This window comes from Thamnophis elegans, chromosome 12, assembly GCF_009769535.1.
Source record: "Thamnophis elegans isolate rThaEle1 chromosome 12, rThaEle1.pri, whole genome shotgun sequence".
NCBI lineage: Eukaryota > Metazoa > Chordata > Lepidosauria > Squamata > Colubridae > Thamnophis > Thamnophis elegans.
In genome coordinates, this window is record NC_045552.1 from 16,517,514 (window position 1) to 16,540,690 (window position 23,177).

At 42.5% G+C, this 23,177-nt stretch overlaps 1 protein-coding gene across 1 annotated transcript in view; it reads left to right on the forward strand.

Annotated features, from left to right (window-relative positions):
- Positions 1-2,406: 2,406 nt before the first annotated feature.
- Positions 2,407-23,177, forward strand: part of OPRD1 (opioid receptor delta 1) — a 37,073-nt gene continuing 16,302 nt past the window's right edge. Inside the window, exon 1 of the mRNA XM_032227948.1 lies at positions 2,407-2,621. Within this exon, the coding sequence (XP_032083839.1) occupies positions 2,407-2,621 (215 nt within the window). The remainder of the gene's footprint in view (positions 2,622-23,177) is intronic.

Sequence of the window (23,177 nt, forward strand, 5' to 3'; positions counted from 1 at the left end):
CTAATAATGCCAGAAGGGGCAGGAAAATAATTATGTAAGACAAAGTCTTCTCAAATTTTAATGTGCAACAACATCATTTGATGCTTCCTTTTCTTTAGTTTTGCAGCCCTGACTATGTTGTTGTTGTTAGTTGTGAAGTCATGTCTGACTCATCGCAACCCTATGGACAACGTTCCTCCAGGCCTTCCTGTCCTCTACCATCCCCCAGAGTCCATTTAAGTTCACGCTGACTGCCTCGGTGACTCCATCCAGCCACCTCATTCTCTGTCATCCCCTTCTTCTTTTGCCCTCGATAGTTCCCAGCATTAGGCTCTTCTCCAGTGAGTCCTTCCTTCTCATTAGGTGGCCAAAGTATTTGAGTCTCACCTTCAGGATCTGGCCTTCTAAAGAGCAATCAGGGTTGATCTCCTCTAGGACTGATAGGTTGGATTGCCTTGCAGTCCAAGGGGACTCACAGGCGTCTTCTCCAGCACCATAGTTCAAAGGCCTCAATTCTTTGGCGCTCAGCCTTCCTTATGGTCCGACTTTCACAGCCATACATTGCAACTGGGAAAACCATAGACTTGATTATACACACTTTTGTTGGCAGATTGTGCTAATGAGCTTGTGCTAAATTATTGTATTCCTTGTCCATTTCAGCCTGTAGCCCAGCCTTGCCCCTCTGAAAACACTCCACTACATAAATTATACCAGGAAGCAAAATAATTTAGATTCAATAGACAAAGTTGGAATTTTGGGAACATATTATGGACACTATCACCACCATGGATTTGCCTTATCACAAAATGATGGCTTTGATGGGGTGTTTTCAGGCACAAATCACCTGTTTATCAGAAGCCAAGCAAGTGAAGGATGTCTTTTTTCAACTTCAGTGGAAGAGGAAAATGGCTTTCAAGGCCTTGAAAATGGCTTCAAGGGATGCTTCACTTCAATAAAGGTTCAAAGGAGAACCAGCTCAAACCACTTCTTCAGAAGACAATGTGTCTACATGGCTTTCCTTGTTCCCCTGGCTTTGCTGGGAGAGATTATGAATTGAGGCAAGTCACATTGTGTCTCCGCTTCAATAAGGCATATTACATCACCTTCACAACATGAAGCTACTGATAGAAGCCTGATCGTTTCCAGTAACAATTTCTTTCGCAAAGAAAGTCCACATAAATTCATGTCAGTAAGAACAAAGTAGGAACTTGTCTCTTAATGAAAATGAAAGTAACGACTGTTACTGCAAATGAAGTAACTACAATTTGTTCAACGAGTTTAGGAAAATCCTGATACTGTATAGAACATTATAAGCCCAACCAGGGAGTAACATCAGACCTCCAAAACTTCAGTAAGGGCAGGATCATTCCCTACCTTTCCTGAGGTTGCAAGAATGATGCTGAGCTATGGCCTTTTCATACCATTTTTCAAGAAGCAACCATGCTACTTCTCTTAGACATCAGCTAAAGCGTTGTCACGTCTTCAGAATCAAAAAATTATGACAGAGATGAATGATGCCTTTTGAGTTGTTTGTGATCTTGATACCTGTGAGGTGATGCTAGCAAGCTCTCTACTTTTCTAGGAACAGGTTACCTATGTATCTTTGATTCACACTAGGTTATCTATGTATCCTTGATTCATGGGTAGCCTGGAAAAAAAGAAAGAAAAAAATGAAAGCTATCCGATGTTATTGGGTTATGCCATGATCAATTATTGGAACGTTTCTCTCTCCCTCTGTCTTCCCATCTCTTACCTCCATTTAAACACAATTAACAATCTTTAATAGCTGTCTCCACCGGCAACAATATTGTGTGCGTGTGTGCGTAGAGACCCACTTCCATAATAGCATCAATAGCTCCCTAAAAACACATTAGCCAAGGAGACAGCATTTAAACGATGGAAGCAAGCAATGGGAAGAATTCTCTCCATAACAACACTTAAAGACTGTGATTGACTGCTTCCTTCCTTTCATCTGCATCTTGTACATTGTTTCCAGTGTCCAAGAGAGATGTCAGATTCCCCCCCCCCATCTTTTTTTAAAATAAGAAATCACCATCATTAGGAGAGCTTGCGAATTCAGTTTCCTGTGCTCAGCTGCTTGGCAGCAGATAAAGGAGGGAGGCAGTGTGTTGCTGGGTATATACAGAAGAACTGCTAGAATAGATGTCAGATTCCACCGGCTAGTGCAACTGCTTTTGAGTGCTCCTACTTCTGCCTTGGCTGCCCAGTACCCCCTTTCTCTCTGATTTGAAGTTTTGGGTTTATTTGAATGTGCTTTGCAAGGGAAAGAGTGAGCCTATCCAAGAGGAGAAGAGCTGGTTCTTTTCAGCACCACCAAAAGGGGACAGCTCCCACGAAGTCTTTGGACTGCAAGCCTTCCGATCCTTTCGTCCTACCACAAACTGGACTCTGGAGCCACCTGGTATCATGGAGCTGTCCACCATACCCGGTGCTGAAATATTTTACAACAGTACCTTCGAGGACTTTAGCTCAAGTTCTCTCACAACTTCTAATGCCACAAATCAATTGCCAATGAAAAATACTACTTCAATCGTCATCGCTATTGCTATCACCGCCCTGTATTCCGTCGTATGTGTGGTGGGACTTTTGGGGAATATCCTGGTAATGTACGGCATTGTCAGGTAAGAAAAAAGGTTCCAAAATAACAAGCCCAGCTTGTTCTTTGACTAGATGAGAGGAAGTTTTGTATCTATGTGGCTTGGCTGGATGCCATAAGGGTCATTGGAAAGAAAGAAGGCATGAAGTAGATGCGTAGGGAGATTGGGAGAACTATGTGTAGCATGAACTTGTGACATAAACTTGTAATGTAATGTAGTCTGTGTGAAAGAGTGAAAGAAATGTCACTTGCATGCCAAATGAATTAATAACCGGGATTAAAAAGAATGCTGGTTCTGCATTGAGTGGAAATAGAGGGATTGTTTGAAGTTGAAGGAAATTTAGAGCCATATCTGTGCATTCAGCAGTGCACTGCTATGTGGAAGTTAGGCTAGAAATGGAACATTAAAAATGTGGGTTTTGTGACTCAAGAAATGATGTGCTCGACTGCATGCATTTTAAACTGCAAAATGAAGGTGCATCCTATGTTGCTATTATTATGGTTTTAGAAAATTGCCATGGCTGATACATCTCTGGAACAATGTAGATTTTACAGTGCTAAGAATTCTGCTACAAAAATGCAATGACTTTTCAAACAGGGGTATCTTATCAGGCAGAATAAACTCTAAGATACATTCACTGTCAGTTTGTGAAGATAAAAAACATCATTTTCTTTCAATTCCTCTATCAAGACAGACATGTATGTGTCTGTATGCGAGATACCAATTTTTCTGGAAACGCAAGACGGGTTCAACATGTCAAACAAACAGATACCGTGAACATAAACATCAATGCGTCTCAAACAATATGTGCTTTGTTAGCATGTCAGCATAGCTTCCTTCAAATATGTTGGACTACAAGTCCAAGAATTTTAGGCTGCCTCGAAATTATGGAAACTGTAGTCCCTCATACCTGAAAGATATTTGGTTGGGGGAAGGGGAAAGAATATTTCATAACTTGGCTTATGAGAGGTCATTTTTTATTGTACAGATAAATTTCCTGATATATCTCTGTTGGAGGTAGTAGTACAAGTAGAATAAATAACAGTGACATGGAATCTTATCAAATAAATTCAGATCCCTGGGGGGGGGTCATTAAAAACTTCTTCAATCACTTTGGTTTAGGTCTAGTGAAACTGCATTCCAGCCATTGGTCCCAATAGAGAAATATTTTTAATCCTGACAATTACCAACTATGAGTCTACCATCAAGTCTCTTTTCGTTCTAGAAATGCAGAGTTTAAATCTGGGAATCCTTCACAGAGTGATAGCCCCTTTATTTTTGTGCCCAGAATTGCAACGAGAAAGTTGCTCAGGAATTGCATTTCCACTTCCCTCCTTCCACCCCTTTTTATTTTTTTTAACTCAAATGCTGTAACCTCTGGTTAGGTCTAGCCAAGTAAAGCACTGACCTCTCAGAGCATCGTTTTGTTTCAAATGGGCATATTATGCAAACAAACAGGCCCCGTTTTGTGAACTGGGCTGCTCACTTCAGAGGCTGTGTGAGTCAGTATTCACACATTAATTTGAGGAAAGAGTGCCAATGTGGTTTCCCCCCCCTTTCTTCCTTTGTTGTTTCTGAGTCATGCAAAGCAGAGAAATGGTTTGCTTTCATGCAAGCAATTCAAAAACCCATCAACAGATTCCTGCCTCCTCCTTCTACTTGGCAAAGACAAAGCAGTGGCAAAGTCATCACTCATATGCAGTGCCCCTGAACCCAGGAGACTCGGAAGTTGGCACGCCAAGGAAATTGTATTTTGGGTTCAGGATACCAAAAACCTGTTTCTGGAGTAGAATACTACAAGAGTGTAATTTGTGCCTATCAACCCCCCCACACACACATTTTCTCCTTTCGCTTCCCAATGGTTGACTGAAGTGATACAATAGAATAGGAAAGTAGTTTATGTAAGTATAATAACGTGGAACAATCACAAAGAACATTTAGGTTGACTGAATGTAAATATTCCATCTGTTAGCATTGGCAAACCCTCCCCGGAAAATTCCTTCACTGTTTGCCAGCCTTTATACAATTTCCAATGTTGTCCTAAACTTATGAGGTCTGATAGCTCGATGCTGATTTTCGCCAATGGGAGCCGCGGAATCAAATATTCTGAAAAAAAAACTCTTGGTGCGAATTGGTCATGAAGTGCAAAAGAATCATACGTAACTATTGATAAGTAATTTCTGGCAGATTCGGTATAATTGATTTCAAGATTTGCAACCTGCATCTCCTTAAGACCAAAATTCTAGCCTCACCTGGTAGGGTTTAGTTATTTCAGAAGATGGAAGATTTCTGCAGAAATCTGGATGACAATTAGATAGCCAAGGTGGCGCAGTGGTTAAATGCAGCACTGCAGGCTACTGCTAGATCAGCAGGTCAGCGGTTCAAATCTCACCGGCTCAGGGTTGACTCAGCCTTCCATCCTTCCGAGGTGGGTAAAATGAGGACCCAGATTGTTGGGGGCAATATGCTGACTCTCTGTAAACCGCTTAGAGAGGCCTGAAGGCCTATGAAGCGGTATATAAGTCTACTGCTAAAAAAAAAAAAGATAGCTTCAAAGAGATGCAGAAAAAAAGATTGCAGCTCAGGATTGAACTATGTGGTCATTGGTGCTCTCTGAACCTGATTGTTTTCTTGCAGATGTTTGATTACTCAACTAGTGGTTCCTTGATTAGGCTATTGTTTCATTGTCTTTAGATTCGAATATAAAAAGTAAACAATATTCCAGTCAAGGAGCTACCAACTCAGATAAACTATCAAACAACATCTTAGGAACCACCAAGTCCATTCCCACCTAATACAATACAATAATACAATAGCAGAGTTGGAAGGGACCTTGGAGGTCTTCTAGTCCAACTCCCTACTTAGGCAGGAAACCCTATACCATTTCAGACAAATGGCTATCCAACATCTTCTTAAAGACTTCCAGTGTTGGAGCATTGACAACTTCTGGAGGCAAGCCGTTCCACTGATTAATTGTTCTCACTGTAAGGAAATTTCTCTTCAGTTCTAAGTTGCTTCTCTCCTTGATTAGTTTCCACCCATTGCTTCTTGTTCTACCCTCAGGTACTTTGGAGAATAGCTTGACTCCCTCTTCTTTGTGGCAACCCCTGAGATATTGGAAGACTGCTATCATGTCTCCCCTAGTCCTTCTTTTAATCAAACTAGACATACCCAGTTCCTGTAACTGTTCCTCATATGTTTTAGCCTCCAGTCCCCTAATCATTTTTGTTGCTCTTCTCTGCACTCTTTCTAGACTCTCAACCTTCTTTTCTCCATCGTGGTGACCAAAACTGAATGCAGTATTCCAAGTGTGGCCTTACCAAGGCATTATAAAGTGGTATTAACACTTCACATGATCTTGATTCTATCCCTCTGTTGATGCAGCCTAGAACTACACTGACAGAGCAATACACTACTATATAAAATAATAGCAAACTCCACTCCCTCCTAACAGTGATGATGTTATCTAGTCTGGTATTGAAACATCTGCAAGAAAACAACCAAATTCAGAGCACCAAGGGTGGAGAGGCAGAAAAACTAACTCTTTGCTGTCATCTGGATTGTTGCAGCCCAGAGCTGGTAGCCTTGCTGAATGTCTCTGCAAGAGTTTGCCTAAATTATTAACCACATTACTCTAACTGCTGTGCCTGATGCGGTTTATAAAAGTTTACAAACCTTGCTTTGTTCATTTGGCTGTGAAATGCCAAGAGATTAACAACTTGTATTGTCATTTTCTTTTCCAAGCTGAACTGCTACCGTTGATCTTCATAGTTAATTTGGAGCCAAATTATCTTACAAACTTTGTTTCCCCTCCTGACAAAACTACCATGTTCTGAAGTCAGCCACAGAAACATACACATATTACTGCTTGGAACAATTGATTTGGAAGGCAAAATAAGACTTGGAGCACGGCTGGATGTGCACGTAGCACCCATCAGGAACTAACAAAACGTGTCTACTCTTAGAATTGCACAGCGCAGTCGTATTTTGTCTTTCAGCCAGACTGCTGCGTAACCCTAACCCTAACTAAATTTGTTTGGTTGCTAAGATGGGGACTTAGACCTGGAATCATAAAACTGGAAGGTTCCTCCATCACCAATTAAGTTTCAGCTTTCAATTGAGATGGGACTCTTTCCAGAATGGCCAGTGGAGGAAAAATGATGAGGAAAAGAACATTTTTTTTAAAAAAAAACCAAACACCATGCGGAGGCACCAGTTCTAAAAAAAATACTTCATCTAGTGCAGTGGTTCTCAACCTGTGGATCAGGACCCCTTTGGGGGTTGAACGACCCTTTCACAGGGTCGCCTAAGACCATCGGAAAACACATATTTTCAAAAAAATACAGAAAACATAAAATAATTTCATGGTTGGGGGTCACCACAACATGAGGAACTGTATTAAAGGGTCGCGGCATTACGAAGGTTGAGAACCATTGATTTAGTGATTTTTGGAGATTTTATAGAGAGTTCATGGATTGGAAGCAGTTAGATGATCTTGGAGAACAATCAACATAAGTTGGTCCCTGATTGTCGTAAGAAACAGCATGGCAGGTACAGTGGCTGGTACATTACTTTACCTCAGGGGTGTCAAACTCAAGGCCCAGGGGCTGGATCCACCCTGTGGGGTACTTAGATCTTGCCCACAGGGCCACCCTGGAAACAGCAAAGGACTGGCTTGCGGTGCTTCTGCCAGAGAAATTAGTGACTCAGTTGTTGAGTGAATTTGGCTTCTCCATTTACTCTGCTTGTCAGAAGGTTGCAAATGGTAATCACATGATCCCGGCACACTGCAAACATCATAAATCTGAGTCAGTTGCCAAGCATCTGAATTTTGATCACATGATCATGGTCATAAGTGTGAAAAACAGTCAAAAGTCATTTTTCCGAGAGCATGAAGCAAACTCCTTGTCACGACAAAAACCCCTTTTATTAATTTACTGTGAATTCTGCTCATTCAAAACCAACAAAGTCTATCCAGGGAGGATTTACAGTCACAGACCTTATCTGGCTTGGAGAGCTGCCAGGCTAATATCTGCAAAACATGGCAAGGAGTCTCAGAGAGTCATGAACCAATTAAGTGAACTAATTGTCTCCTGCAAACTCCACTCCCCTTTCACTCCTCTTTTTATTTCCTCTGGGAAGGGCCATTCATCATCCACCTGTGGCCTTACTCCCAAGTCAACCCCTGTTCTTTAGCTGTTTTCTTTGTCTGGCAACTCTGCGCATGCACACACTGGGAACAGGCTCCAGCTGTTCATCTGCCTCACTGATGTCTGACTCTGAAAGCAGCTGATAATTGTCAGGCGGCTCTGGCCCCCTCTCTGCCTCCGACACAGAGCCCTCCTCAGAGCCTTCCCCAGATTCCAGGACTGACCCAAGTTCCTCCCCAACCTCCTCGCTGTCCGAATCTGCTGCCAGCTCTGCTGGCTAATGGTGGGCCACAACACTGTCTCTGAATGAACTGTTGTAAATCGAGGGCAACCTGTATTCATTCAAAGCAATGCATGTGATAATTCCCTGTATATTGAATTACACTCCCGTTGTATTAAAAAAAAATCAAAGCCAAGAGCAACTTTTGGGAGATGTCTTATTATATAAATAGATTAAGTATGCCAATCATGTACAGATCTGAATCTTCTGTTGTATTTTTTCCCCCTTTGCCGATGTGCACTCTCTCACTTTCTTGCTCGTGTAAATAAATTAGCATCTTAGTAATTAGTGATGGAAAACACTTAGGCAGAAAATTCCATTTCATTAAACATAAAAGGCCAAATCCAGAAATGTATGACAAGCTGCCAATGACTGAGAGTTTCTATAATTGCGCATGGAAACAGGGTTGTGGCACCACAAGGTACCGTAGTCCAGGATGTCCAATGAATCAAACTTCCAAATTTGCATCATTGCTGTATTGCTTTCAGGTAGTTTGTTTGCTAAATAAACGGTAGCTTGACAATACCGTATTTTCACGCATATAACCCACCCACGCATATAACCTGCCCATGCAAATAACCCACCCACGCAAATAACCCGCAGGTTTTCAAGATTTATGTTAAAAAGTTTTTATACACCCCGCCTTCTTATATAACCCGCAATCACAGCACGTCCCTTCCCGATCTCAGCACTTTCCCTCCCCAGCGCCCAGGCTTTCTCCTCCGTTCCCGCCTCCCGTCCCTTCCACCATCTCAGCAGTTTCCCTCCCCAGCTCGCCCAGGCTTTCTCCTCCGTTCCCGCCTCCCGTCCCTTCCACCATCTCAGCAGTTTCCCTCCCCAGCTCGCCCAGGCTTTCTCCTCCGTTCCCGCCTCCCGTCCCTTCCACCATCTCAGCAGTTTCCCTCCCCAGCTCGCCCAGGCTTTCTCCTCCGTTCCCGCCTCCCGTCCCTTCCACCATCTCAGCAGTTTCCCTCCCCAGCTCGCCCAGGCTTTCTCCTCCGTTCCCGCCTCCCGTCCCTTCCACCATCTCAGCAGTTTCCCTCCCCAGCTCGCCCAGGCTTTCTCCTCCGTTCCCACCTCCCGTCCCTTCCACCATCTCAGCAGTTTCCCTCCCCAGCTCGCCCATGCTTTCTCCTCCGTTCCCGCCTCCCGTCCCTTCCACCATCTCAGCAGTTTCCCTCCCCAGCTCGCCCAGGCTTTCTCCTCCGTTCCCGCCTCCCGTCCCTTCCACCATCTCAGCAGTTTCCCTCCCCAGCTCGCCCAGGCTTTCTCCTCCGTTCCCGCCTCCCGTCCCTTCCCCGATCTCAGCACTTTCCCTTCTCCTCCGTTCCTCCAACCCCTCCCCAGCTCGCCCAGGCTTTCTCCTCCGTTCCCGCCTTGGGAGGAACGGAGGAGAAGGGAAAGTGCTGAGATCTGTTAACAGATTAGTTAATCTGTTAGTCGCTGTCGTGTAAAATATTTTCCGTATACCCCGCCTACTTTTATACCCCGCGGGGGGGGGGGCATGCGGGGTAGGTAAAAAACGCACATTGCCCGCAGGTTATATGCGTGAAAATACGGTAATTAGTCTTCTACCTGTGACTCTCATTTCTTTGACCTGTTCTAAGCGGAGCAGCTTTAGAGAGCAGATTAGAGACTGTGCTTGGTTCAGAAAGCAGCTGCTTCTCCTCAGTATAATTCTATTTATATTTGGCAGTTCATCAAAATCACAGAGCAGATAGCAGCAATAATAAAGCAGTCACATCAAATAATGAAAAGTTATTGCTAAAGCCAACCTAAATAAACACTGGCAAAGGAAACAAGCCATCAACCAGTCATTAATAAACTCTCTTAAATACACAGGGAACAAGGGAATCTTAGGCAAATTTCTTTGGGGAAGGTACCATTCTGACATGGGGTACCGCCACAAAGAATGTCCTCTGTTTTCATCATGTGAGGCCCTGGTTCTCTTAGAGCGGGTATCAGCAACCCAGAGCTCCACAGCCGCTTGCGGCTCTTTCATCTCTCTGCTGCGGCTCCCTGTTGCCCTGTCGCTGCAGTGGCGATGGCCGGAGTCTTAGAGCAGGAACGAAGTGCCCCTGCATTTGCCGAAACAGTGTTCTGCCTTCAGTGCAGTACATTTGCTGTTGCTGCCTCTAAGGCCTGCTCTTGCAGTGCCTTGCGCAGCACAGAGAGGTTTAGTGTGCTTCACAATGGGGGAGATGGGGTCCCCTCCTTCTGGAGCCCATTACAATGCTGAGCATTGTGGTCAGCTTGCTTTTGCCTCCCAGTTGTCAGTTGCTTTTCCTGCAAAGCCACCAGTGTTGTGATGCCCCGCCTCCCTGCTGGCCAGCTTGTCTTTGGCTCTCTGCTAACCAGCTGATCAAGCTCCTAGACTTGTCGGCCGGAAGATAGATGGATGGATGGATGGATGGATGGATGGATGGATGGATGGATGGATGGATGGATGGATGGACGGACGGACGGACAGACAGATATAGAGATAGATAGATAGATAGATAGATAGATAGATAGATAGATAGATAGATGGATGGATGGATGGATGGATGGATGGATGGATGGATGGATGGATGGATGGATGGATGGATGGACGGACGGACGGACGGACGGACGGACGGACGGACGGACAGACAGACAGACAGATAGAAATATAGAAATATAGATATATAGATATATAGATATATAGATATAGATAGATATATAGATATATAGATATATAGTTATATAGATATATAGATATATAGATATATAGATATATAGATATATAGATATATAGATAGACAGACAGACAGACAGATAGATATAGGGATAGAAATAGAGATAGATAGATAGATAGATAGATAGATAGATAGATAGATAGATAGATAGATAGATAGATAGGCAGGCAGGCAGGCAGGCAGGCAGGCAGGCAGGCAGGCAGGCAGGCAGGCAGGCAGATATAGAGATAGAAATAGAGATAGATAGATAGATAGACAGACAGACAGACAGATATAGAGATAGAAAGATAGATAGATAGATAGATAGATAGATAGATAGATAGATAGATAGATAGTTGATAGATAGATAGATAGATAGATAGATAGATAGATAGATAGATAGATAGATAGATAGATAGATAGATAGTCATGTGACTGGGTGGGAGTCAATGATGTTGAGTTGGCCACACCCACCCAGGTTTTTTGGCTCCCAGTGTTTTCTTTTCTGTGGCAAATGGGTCCAAATGGCTCTTTGAGTGTTTAAAGTTGCAGACCCCTGCCTTAGGGCAATAAGTCAGACTGTCACCCCCCAGGGTAAGTATATAGGCAACTAAAAGTTCTGAAGGTCAAGCCTAATCTAGTATCAATGTTTTGTCTTTCCATATAGCATATTATAGGATATAGTATCATAGGATGGAAGTGTATCATAGGCTGGTAGTGACCTTAGAGGTTTTCAACCCCCTGCTCAAGGCAGGAGATCTTATACCATCCTAGTCAAATGGTTGTCTGGTCTAATGTCAGCATTCTGAGTAATGCATCCATTGAAAGCAGAACTCTGAGGCAGGTAGATTCCTCTAGGAACATGTTTATTGAATACATCATATTGGCACAGCCGGTGAAAACCAACTCTAAAAGTTCCTGCGGTTTTCACCTAATTAAAAGAATGAAACTTTCCCCCCCCCCCTTGGTATCATCTGTCACATGGTCAATGAATACAGCTGGCAGGCTCTTCTCTTCCTTCACCAGCCAGCTGTTATGATGACTTTGGTTCCCACAAGAAAGCTTTTGATTTTTGATTTTTATTTTGACTGTAAGCAGGGCTCTATTCCTCCCCACTTTCTTTCTCAGGCTTCGTAGCAACTTTGAGGCAGCCCAAGGTGGCCTCAGCCAGGGTTAGCTTGAGAGTTGACATCTATTTTTGAAACCCTCCAGTGAAGGAGCACCCACATCTACAATAGGCAAGCTCATCCATTGATGAATAGTTCTCACTGTCAAAACATTTCTCCTTATCTCTAGATAGGATCTCTCTTTAACAAGCTTCCACCCATTGCTTCTTGTCCTGCCCTCTGGTGCTTTGGAGAATAAATCCCCTCCCCTCTGTGAAAGCTCCTCAAATACTAGAAGACAGTTAACCCTCAACCCCTGCAATCCTTCTCTTCAATAGGCTAGACATACCTAGCTTTCTTAAAAGTTCCTCATATGATTTAACCTCCAGATCATTTTTATCATCTTTGTTACTCTCCTCTGGCACTTTCTAGGGTGGTGAAATTATTATTATTTTTACTTCCAGTTCTGTGGGCGTGGCTTGGTGGGCATGGTGTGGCTTGGTGGGTGTGGCTTGATGGGCGTGGCAGGGGAAGGATACTGCAAAATCTCCATTCCCATCTCATTCCAGGGGAAGGATACTGCAAAATCTCCATTCTCACCCTACTCTGGGGCCAGCCAGAGGTGGCATTTGCCGGTTCTCTGAACTACTCAAAATTTCCACTGCTGGTTCTCCAGAACCTGTCAGAACCTGCTGGATTTCATCCCTCGGTCTTAGCATCTCTTTTTTATATTATAGTGACCAGACCTGTATAGACCAGAACAATAAAATCTCAGTTTACACACATTATAATTTCCAGTTGATTTTCAAAATATGCAATAGCTTGGATGAGAAGTACCCTGCTCATCTGCTAAAATCAGGAAAAGCATGTAAGAAACTCGTTTGTTCTCAGGTCTGTCTTCTGCTAAACAGACACCAAAGCCAAGCTGTAGGATAGTGAGAAGTTAATGATTAGCATTATTACAGAAGGTGCTTAGTCTACCATTTGCCATGGTAGTTAAAAGTCTAATTGCATTTACTCAGGGTTAGCTTCTTTGGTGGTTTAGGATCTTCATGAATGCAGCTTCATTTACGGTTCAGCAAATTGGGAAAGCGCAGGATATAGGTTAACACAGGAACCAAATTAAGCATGTTTGCAAACGCTGCTCTTGAGTAACTCCTGTGAAACTCCTGCTTCTCTTAACAAGAGAAAAGAAAGGAAAAAGAAAAGAGGAAAGAAAAAAGGAAAGGGAAGGAAAAAAGAAAAGAAGGGGAAAAAGAAAGAAAGGGGAAAAGGAAAGGAAAGAAGGAAAGAAAGAAAAGGGAAGAAGGAAAGGAAAGGGAAAAGGAAAAGAAAGAAGGAAAAAGAAAGGAAAGGGAAACAAAAAGAAGAAAAGGAAAGAAAGTAAGAAGAAAGAAGGAAAGAAAAGTGAAAAGAAAACAAAAAAGGAAAGAGAAGAGAAGAGAAAAGAAAAAGAAAGGAAAAGGGAAGGGAAGAGAAGGAAAGGAAAGTAAAAGAAAAGAAAGGAAAGGAAAGGAAAGGAAAGGAAAGGAAAGGCAGTATAGCTCTTTGCACCACAATAGCTTAAGAACTACAACATGCTGAATGGGGAACTTAGGAGAATTTAGCACAATAGGACTAGATTTAAGGCATTGCCAGATTTTAAAATGATATTTATTGATTTGGGGCCATCGTAATTGGAACACAGCAATCAGCCCACAAGGACACTTAGCCCCAGCTTTCAGTGCAATTGGTATCCACATGGAGGAAAATAAACCCACCCTATAAAGTATCGTCTAAATCGAAGTCATAAACTATCTGCACATTCCCCGGTCAAAAACCTATTAACTTTCTTTCTGGTTTAGCCCCCAGATTTCTTGCTGGTCTAATTTTCAGTACGAACATTACTGAACATTCACAAGCCTTCATCAGTAGAGAGCATCAAAATTGTATCATCTGCTAATAGATTTAAAAGAGAACTCTTCCAATTTTTATCTTGTAAATCTGATTTCTGGATCTATTGCTAGCTAGGTTGAATAATAATGAGGATAATGGGTAACCCTGTTTAGTACTTCTTAAAATTGAGACAAAATCTGAATCATAAGTGTTAAGTTTGATCTGAACTTTTAGGTGGTGTATATATGTATGTATGTTTGTATGTGTGTGTGTATGTATGTGTGATTTTATATATATATATATATATATATATATATATATATATATATATATATATATATATATATATATATATATATATCAACAAAGAACATATGGCTAGTAAAGATTTATTGATTTATATAATATTTAATAATTTCCTTATAAGGTTAGATGTATTTCAATTTGGAGTAAAACCAGATCGATCCATTTGAATATATTTACTTATAATCACTTTTCATAGGTTCACTTACTTAAAATCACTTTTAATAAGTTCCCATGCTTGCTGGTCAACTAGCTATATTAAAGAATTAAAAGAATTTGCGAAGGTGTCAGGGCTATCAGTAACTTTCAGAAATCGTATGTAATGTTTTCTGCACAGGCACCCCAAAATTCAGAAGATGTCTATGATTTTGGGGATACCAATAGTAGATAAATCTTGGGAATATTTAGGCATTGCTATTATTAAGAATAATAATTATTATTAAGAGTATTAATGTACTGTTTACTAATAATTATATGCCAAGCAAAAAGAAAGAAAAATTACTGTTCTGTTTCAAGCAAAAATAATGGTAATAAATACATGTATAGAAGGATATTATAGAGACCTCCAAACTGTTGCACCATCCCCATGGCCATGTGATCAAAATTCAGACATTTGGCAGCTGACTCATATTTATGACAATTGCAGTGTCCCAGGGTCATGTGATCCCCTTTTGCGATCTTCTGACAAACAAAGTCAATGGGGAATTCAGATTCACTTAACAACTGTGTTACTAATTAACAACTAGGAATAGCAATGACACTTAGACTTCTATACCACTTCACAGTGCTTTACAGCCCTCTCCTAGCGGTTTACAGAGTCAGCCTCTTGAACCCAACAATCTGGGTCCTCATTTTACCCACCTCGGAAGGATCGAAGGCTGAGTCAACCTTGAGCCTGGTGAGAATTGAGCTGCTGGCAGTGAGCAGAGTCAGCCTGCAGTACTGCATTCTAACCACTGCACTGCATCACCAGGGCCAAGGAAAGGAAGGGAGAAATTCCAATAGCACTTAGACTTATATACAGCTTCACAGTGCTTTACAGCCCCCTCTAAGCAGTTTACAGAATCAGCCTCTTTTCCCCAACAATCTGGGTCCTCATTTTACCCACCTCAGAAGGATGGAAGGCTGAGTCAACCTTGAACCTGGTGAGATTCGAACTGTCAAATTGCAGCCAGCCAGCAGCCAGCAGAAGGAGCCTGCAGTACTTTACCCTAACCACTATGCCACCTTGGCTCTATAACTGCACTGATTCGCTAAGCAAATGTGTCAAGAAAGATCATAACATGGGACAAAACTCACTTAACAGCTGTCTCGCTTAGCAACATACGTTTTGGGCTCAATTGTGGTCGTAAGTCAAGGAGTACTTGTACTTTACACATGTGCAGTTCCAGTTCCTTTATACTGTAGTAGTTCTTTTTTCTGTATTTTCTATTTTTTTTCTTTATATGGAACTTGGGGTTACGTTAATGTAGTTGCCTGATGTTATTTGTTAAATATAGTGCAATAAAAATAATGGGAAAATAATCTGTGATGGAGCAGTCAGGGGTATGACCTTTCAGCACAATTTTTCCACTGTTATGAATTTGAATTTTCATTGCTTCCAAGAGTATGGCTGCTCGAAGCTTATTGGTATTGGGGGAGTTGCTGGCATCAGAGGCAGTTAAATGTCCCTTGAATCTTCAGGATTTTGTCCCCACAACTCCATCCTTTCCCCCCCTTTTCAAAATACAACCTTAGAAAGAACTTTGGTGAAAGCGAGTTTGCCTGATTCCCTGCATTTACCGGTAGCAGTAATAGATTGGGGACTGACAGCAGAATTCAACTTTTTATTTATTTTTTTAATTGATTCATATGGAAACTCTAGATAGCTAACAACATGCAAAACAATTTAAAAAACAGCAATTAGGAGCTTTCGAAATAAAAATCTACAGTGGTGAATAGCATAGCATAGCATAGCATAGCATAGCATAGCATAGCATAGCATAGCATAGAATAGAATAGAATAGAATAGAATAGAATAACAGAGTTGGAAGGGACCTTGGAGGTCTTCTAGTCCAAACCCCTGCTCAGGCAGGAAACTCTATACCAGTGCCAAAAACCCTCCGGAGACTTTCCTAAAGGTGAAAATGGCCTCCCCTGGCTCTTCAGAAGGGCAAAAGATGCTGATGGCTGGCGTGCCACCAAATATGGCTCCATGTGCCACCTATGGCATGCGTGCCATAGTTTCGCCATCACAGCTGTATACCATTTCAGACAAATGGTTGTGCAACCATCAAGCAGAACAATCAATAGAAACCTTTCAACAGGCCATTTAACCTCCTTAAATGGTCCTGGAACATATCTAGATCACCAACCCTTTACAAATCCTGAGAACTGCCATTTTTGTATTGAAAAAGCAGGGGTTTTTTGGATTTTATGTCTACTTTGGTTTGGAGAACACCCACTGAAATCGCAGCAGTCCAAAAGGAAGGTAGGTAAGATCTCCCAAAGAATGGAACTCCAGCACTCTTCCTTTCTTGTATTTTCCATCCCTTCCTTTCCCTTCTCCCCGAGAAATCAAAATGAGCATTGCAAAATAAAATCAATGAGGCATTTTTATTTAATGTGCATGGTGAGAATTGGATGTGGAATCCAAATGATTTGCTCCTGGATAAATCCTAGACGTGACCAGGTTTTCAGTCACAAAGTGCAGCAGTATTTCCTTTCCATTTTTCCAACTGCACACTGATGTCTTGATATGTGTAAAACAAGGGAGGTGTTGTTTAGATGATCAAACAATTGTAGGCATTTCCTAATTCTTCTAAGAGAGGTTAGGAAAGGATGCGTTTGTGTCTGGTTTGGAATATTTCCAAAACAAAGTTAGACCAGAACAAGACCAAATCATGTGATTTGAAAGACCTTCAAACTTTTTACATCAAGACCATAAATCATCCATCCTTTTTGAAACATTATTCTGGCCGATCCAATAAACCCATGATGATATTATTGAAGAAATTATAGTTGCATTTTTTTAAAAAATCATAAGCAGCTACATCACTCAATTTGAAAAGAACCAAGAATTCTACTCATAAAGTTGGCGGTATCTTGAAGAGACATTTTCCCCATATTTTTTTTGCTCCACTTCTTTAAAGTTTTGTTCAGATTGTGGCAAATATCCTAAAGGTAGAAGAAGCTAAGCTTTCCACAACTGTTAAGACAAAACAAGCTTCTTGGATGATATCAATCCGTATAATATCACAGTGTGACTTTTCCTTGATTGAAGGCTGCATTGGGTGTTTGAGTCCAGGGGTGGGATTGAAAATTTTTAGCAACCGCTTCTCTGCCCAGTTGCTGGGTGGCTGTGACCATGGTGGGCGTTTTCACCCACCCTAGGCTCTGGAGGGTTTCCTCGAGCCTCTGGGAGGGTGAACACAGGATAGTTTCTGGACTTCCAGAACTTCAGGGGGGAGGGTTCCCTCCCAGAGCCTCCATGCAGGCCTGCACTTACTTGGCATCCAAAATGGGCCACGTGGAGACTCCTGGGAGGGGTGGAGCAGGGTGGGAGAGGCCAGCCAGTCCTTGGAATTACCGCTCTGGCAAACCAGATGTAAAATTAGCATCCAGTTCACCTGAACCGGTACGAACTGGCTGAGTCCCACTCCTGTTTGAATGACACGGCATAGGATCCCATTGGGCTACACTCCCCAAAAAATCACGAATGGCACCAGAACAAAATATAATTTCACTTCAACTTGCATCTGGTTAAAATCAGTATAGTAAATGTGATTATTCTGTGGTGATTCGTTTAAATATTTTTCCTGGCACATTCAAATATCAATTGTTAAGAATTTTTGAAAGTCTCAAGGGCTGCAGTTTACGGTTTGGAGAGAGCTCTGTAGTGTTGACGAGTTAAATTTTGCAGTTCAGCCCTAAAGGAGCCTTCAGCTTTTCAAGGCCTACTGAAATTTTACTCCTGAGGCTCAACTACTGTCTACCCTCAAGCAGAGATAGAAAGGCTCCTTATAGCTAAAGATTTAACATCAGCTCAACTTCATTATTTCAGACTTGGTCTGGGAATACTGACCAAGGAAGCTTCGGGCATTTTTGTGGAATGCTGCATTTGGCTCCTATCTGTTCATTTTTTACCATTCTGCCTGACAGTATTAATACTACTTTATAATGCCTTGGTAAGACCACACTTGGAATACTAGCTAAATAACCCTTATTGTCATTTTTTACTGAGGACACATTGGCACACATTAAAAATAAAATTATGTTGCCTGCTTTTAAAAGTGTATGCATACAAACACACATATACACATGCTACCTACAGAAACTCACAGACACACACACTAAGGTAAAGGTTCCCTTTGCCCATATGTGCTAGTCATTTCTGACTCTAGGGGGCTGTGCTCATCTCCATTTCAAAGCCGAAGAGCCAGCACTGTCCGAAGACGTCTCCGTGGTAATGTGGTTGGCATGACTCAATGCCAAAGGTGGACAGAACGCTGTTACTTCCCCCCCAAAGGTGGTTCCTATTTTTCTACTTGCATTTTTATGTGCTTGGCAGAAGCTGGGACAAGTAATGGGAGCTCACTCCGTTACACGGCGCTAGGGATTCGAACCGCCGAACTGCCGACCTTTCTGATCAACAAGCTCAGCATCTTAGCTGCTGAGCCACCATGTGGGTCATCACTGTCCATCTTGAATACCTATTGGAAATTGAAATTGCATCCAGGTTTGATTGCCGTATTATAAAAAAGATGTTGAGATTCTAGAAAGAGTGCAGAGAAGAGCAAGTAAGATGATTAGGGGACAGGAGGCTAAAATATATGAAGAACGGTCCGTGGCTGAAATCTAAGATTTTGCCACACCTTGTTTGCTTTTGCTACCGAGTGCTTCATTTTTAGAACTAAGGAGAAATTTCCTCACAGTGAGAACAATCCACCAGTGGAACAGTTTGCCTTCAAATGTTGTTGGTGCCCCATCACTGGAGGCTTTTAAGAAGAGATTGGACAGTGATTTGTCTGGAATAGTATAGGGTCTCCTGCTTGAGCAGGGGGTTAAGATTTAAGATTAAGATTTAATTTATTTGTACGCCGCCCTTCTCCGGGAGGGACTCAGGGCGGCGAACAACTCAAAAGGGGAAAGGGGATACAAACACAATACACGTAATTAAAATACACAAGAGTCATACAGCCATACAAGTCGAGAGGGGAGGAGAACTCATCAACCCCAGGCCTGCCGGCACAGCCAGGTTTTGGCGGCTTTCCGGAAGGCCTGGAGAGGGGTGAGGATCCAAATCTCCGTGGGGAGTTCATTCCAAAGGGCCGGAGCTGCAACAGAGAAAGCCCTCCCCCGGGTGGTAGCCAGATGGCATTGGCTGGTAGACGGAACCCGGAGGAGGCCGACCCTGTGCGATCTAACGGGTCTGTGGGAGGTAATTGGCAGCAGGCGGTCTCTCAAGTACCCAGGTCCAATACCATGAAGGGCTTTATAAGTTACAACTAGCACTTTGAAGCGTATCCGGATCCGATTGGTAACCAGTGCAGCTCGCGGAGGATAGGTGTAATGTGGGTGTACCGAGGTGCACCCACAATCACTTGCGCAGCTGCATTCTGGACGAGTTTAGTCTCCGAATACTCTTCAAAGGCTGCCCCATGTAGAGCGCATTGGAATAGAAGTCCTCTAAGGTCCCTTCTAACTCTGTTATTCTGTCATTATGAATGGGTCAAGAGAAAGCGGAAGATTAAGAAACCTACCAAGTTGAGAGGTAAAGTTGACAGGGAAAAAAAGGCAGTGCTGTGGGGAAAGCAAGAATGGCTTGCAAAGACATTAAGATGTGAAAGAAGAGAGGATGATGTGGGCGTAGATTAGATTTTAATGTCTCTCTTTCATTTTCTCTTATCGCATGCCTTTACATTTTTTTGCTTTACTGTTTCTGACTGTTTTGCTGTGCTTTATATAACTGTTGCTTAGCCTGAAAGGCAATAGCATGATATCTATGTTTATATGCATGTAATCTCTTTTATCCTTGCTATTCATAGACTCTTATCTCCCAGTGCTTCTTAACTGAGAATGCCCTGGTGCTTCCCAGCACTAATTTTCTTAGCTCAGGAAGCAATTGAAATGCATAAATTAGCTGTGTTTGGAGCAATGTGCTTATCTGTCTTTCTCCAGAAGTCATTCTCTCTCTCTTGCTCCCTCTCCCTCCCTCCCTCCCCCTCTCTCTCACACACACATACATATGGGAGAAATCGGGGCCATCTTTTCTACTATGAAACCTGAAAGGCAAATTAAAAAGTATCCAGCAACAAGGACCTAAAGCAGGGGTTTCCAACCTGGGCAAGTTTAAAACTTGCGGACATCCACTCCCAGAATTCCCCAGCCAGCATGTTGAGAGTTGAAGTCCAGAAGTCTTAAAATTGCCCAAGGTTGGACACTTCTATTTTAAAGTTATTTTCATTCATTCTCTTCTAGCCACAAACTCTCCAAAATGCACAGCTTGCTATGAAACAAAAGATTAAGTGAAATAAGATTCAGAGTGTGCGAAAGAAAATAGAAAAAAGGATGGCTTGATCCATACACAGATGTTGGAACCGACAGCCTGGGATTCGACAGTGCCCTCTCTGCATATCATTGTGGATAGAAACTAATTCTCTTCTAGTGCGAGTGGGTGTGTCATACTATTAATCCTCCAAGTGGCAATTGAACGTTGATTGCTGAAAGCCTTAGCAAAGGGATGCTAGAAGCCTTTGTCCTACCTCATGTGATTGGAGACAAACCATCTGCCTAGAAGTGGACTAATTTAAAGCTTATCCCCATCGGGATCCTATCCCCCACGCTTGCCCATGGACTGAACTGTGCTAGGTTTTGAAGTATGCACGGTTTCCCAAGGTTTACAAATGCCACGTTCCAGTCAAAAATGTTTGAGCTAAGAAATGTAATCAAAAGAGAAATTAAGGAATTCAAACAATGCATTTTCTTATGGAAAACCAGTGTATATAGGGACGTGGTGGCTCAATGGCTAAGACCCTGAGCTTGTCAATCAGAAAGGTTGGCGGTTCGGCGGTTCGAATCCCTAGCACGGCCTAATGGAGTGAGCTCCCGTTACTTGTCCCAGCTTCTGCCAACCTAGCAGTTTGAAGGCATGTAAAAATGCAAGTAGAAAAATAGGGACACTTTGGTGGGAAGGTTCCGTGCACCTTCAATGTTTAGTCATGCCGGCCACATGACCATGGAGACGTCTTCGGACAGCGCTGGCTCTTCAGCTTTGAAATGGAGATGAGCACCGCCCCCTAGAGTTGGGAATGACTAGCATGCATGTGTGTGGGAACCTTTACCTTTATGTAGGGAAAAGGTACAGTCAAAGATTCTTTACATTAAAAAAAAGGTTTTACTATGTGCCGGTTACGGGAAACGTACAAAATGATGCTTATGCGTTGTTGTTTTTTAAAGAAAGTGACAGACTGATAAAGGGACATGATGAAAGTGCTCTAACCTTGGAAAGATGAGTAACCTGTCAATCCTGAAATGAATACAAGCTCCTAGTTTTCTTTAGGGCTAAGATGGATCTTCTGTCACAAGGAAGGACAACTCCAGCTACTTAAGTGTCGCAGGTTTGATTGTTTTAATCTGTCATGAATTCAGCTGGAGAGGAAAAGGCACATTTAGTACAGTGGTGAAGGTGCTGACCTAGAAACCAGGAAACTTTTCATTCTAGTCCTTCCTTAGTCATGAAAACTAGTTGAGTGACTTTGGATCCATCACCAGGAGATTGTGAGTTAAGCATGAAAGCCATCTAGGTGACTTTGGGCCAATCATCAGGAGACTGTGAGTTCTAGTCCTACCTGAGGCATGAAAGCCATCTGGTTGACTTTGGACCAACAGCCAGGAGAATGTAAGTTCTAGTTCTGCCTTTGGCATGAAAGCTGGCAGGATGGCTTTGGGCCAATCATCGGGAAACTGTGAGTTCTAGTCCTACCTGAGGCATGAAAGTCATCTGGGAGACTTTGGGCCCACTGCCAGGAGACTGTGAGTTCTAGTCCTACCTGAGGCATGAAAGCCATCTGGGTGACTTTGGGCCAACTGCCAGGAGACTGTGAGTTCTAGTCCTACCTGAGGCGTGAAAGCCATCTAGGTGACTTTGGGCCAACTGCCAGGAGACTGTGAGTTCTAGTTCTGTCTTAGGCATGAAAGCCATCTGGGTGACTTTGGGCCAATCATCAGGAGACTGTAAGTTCTAGTTCTGCCTTTGGCATGAAAGCTGGCAGGATGGCTTTGGGCCAATCATCAGGAAACTGTTCTAGTCCTACCTGAGGCATGAAAGCCATCTGGGAGACTTTGGGCCAACTGCCAGGAGACTGTAAGTTCTAGTTCTGCCTTAGGCATGAAAACTGGCAGAGTGGCTTTGGGACAGTCACTCTGTCTCTACCAAATTCACCTCCCAGAATAGTTGTCATGAGGAAAATAGGCCGAGGAAGGCGTATCAGATATGTTTACTCCCTGGAGTTACTTACAAAATATTAGAGATGGGATGAAAATATAATAAATCTAACAAATATTAGGAATGGGTCATAATGCAAGTAGTTCTTGGCTTACGACCACAATCGAGCCTGAAATTTCAGTTGCTATGCCAAACAGTTAGACTGTTTGGGGGAGAAGGGAGGATGCTCCCTGAATTGCCAATATCTCAGGAACGGTAGGGAAGTTTTCAACAGAAGCTGTTTTATATTTTCCCAACTGTAAGTTTGAATATATTACCGAAATAAGCCAGGTAATGCAAAAGTTATGTGACTAAGATAATACACCCGGCTCTCAGAGAAACTTTCCTGCTGCTGAAAAGGCCAGCATTCCTTCGGCACAGCAATTTAATGAGCATATTCATGAGAACAAGTAAAATTAGGTTACAGTCACAAATCCTCTTTTTTAAAAAAAAAAAAGAGAGAGAGAGAGAGATTTACTCATCTTTTATTTATCTTCCCGACTTCATCTTTATCTTCTCCACTTGATTTATCCTACAGAAGATCAGTATCGTTTCAATCCTTTCACCATTTAAGCTCTGAGTATTGATTGGCCTTTTCTCTCTTCCTCTCTCCCCCCACCTCCCTCTCTCTCTCTCCCTCTCTCTTTCTCTCTCTCTCTTGACAGCTTATGAAATATATACAGTGAGTGCAAAAGATGCATTTCTG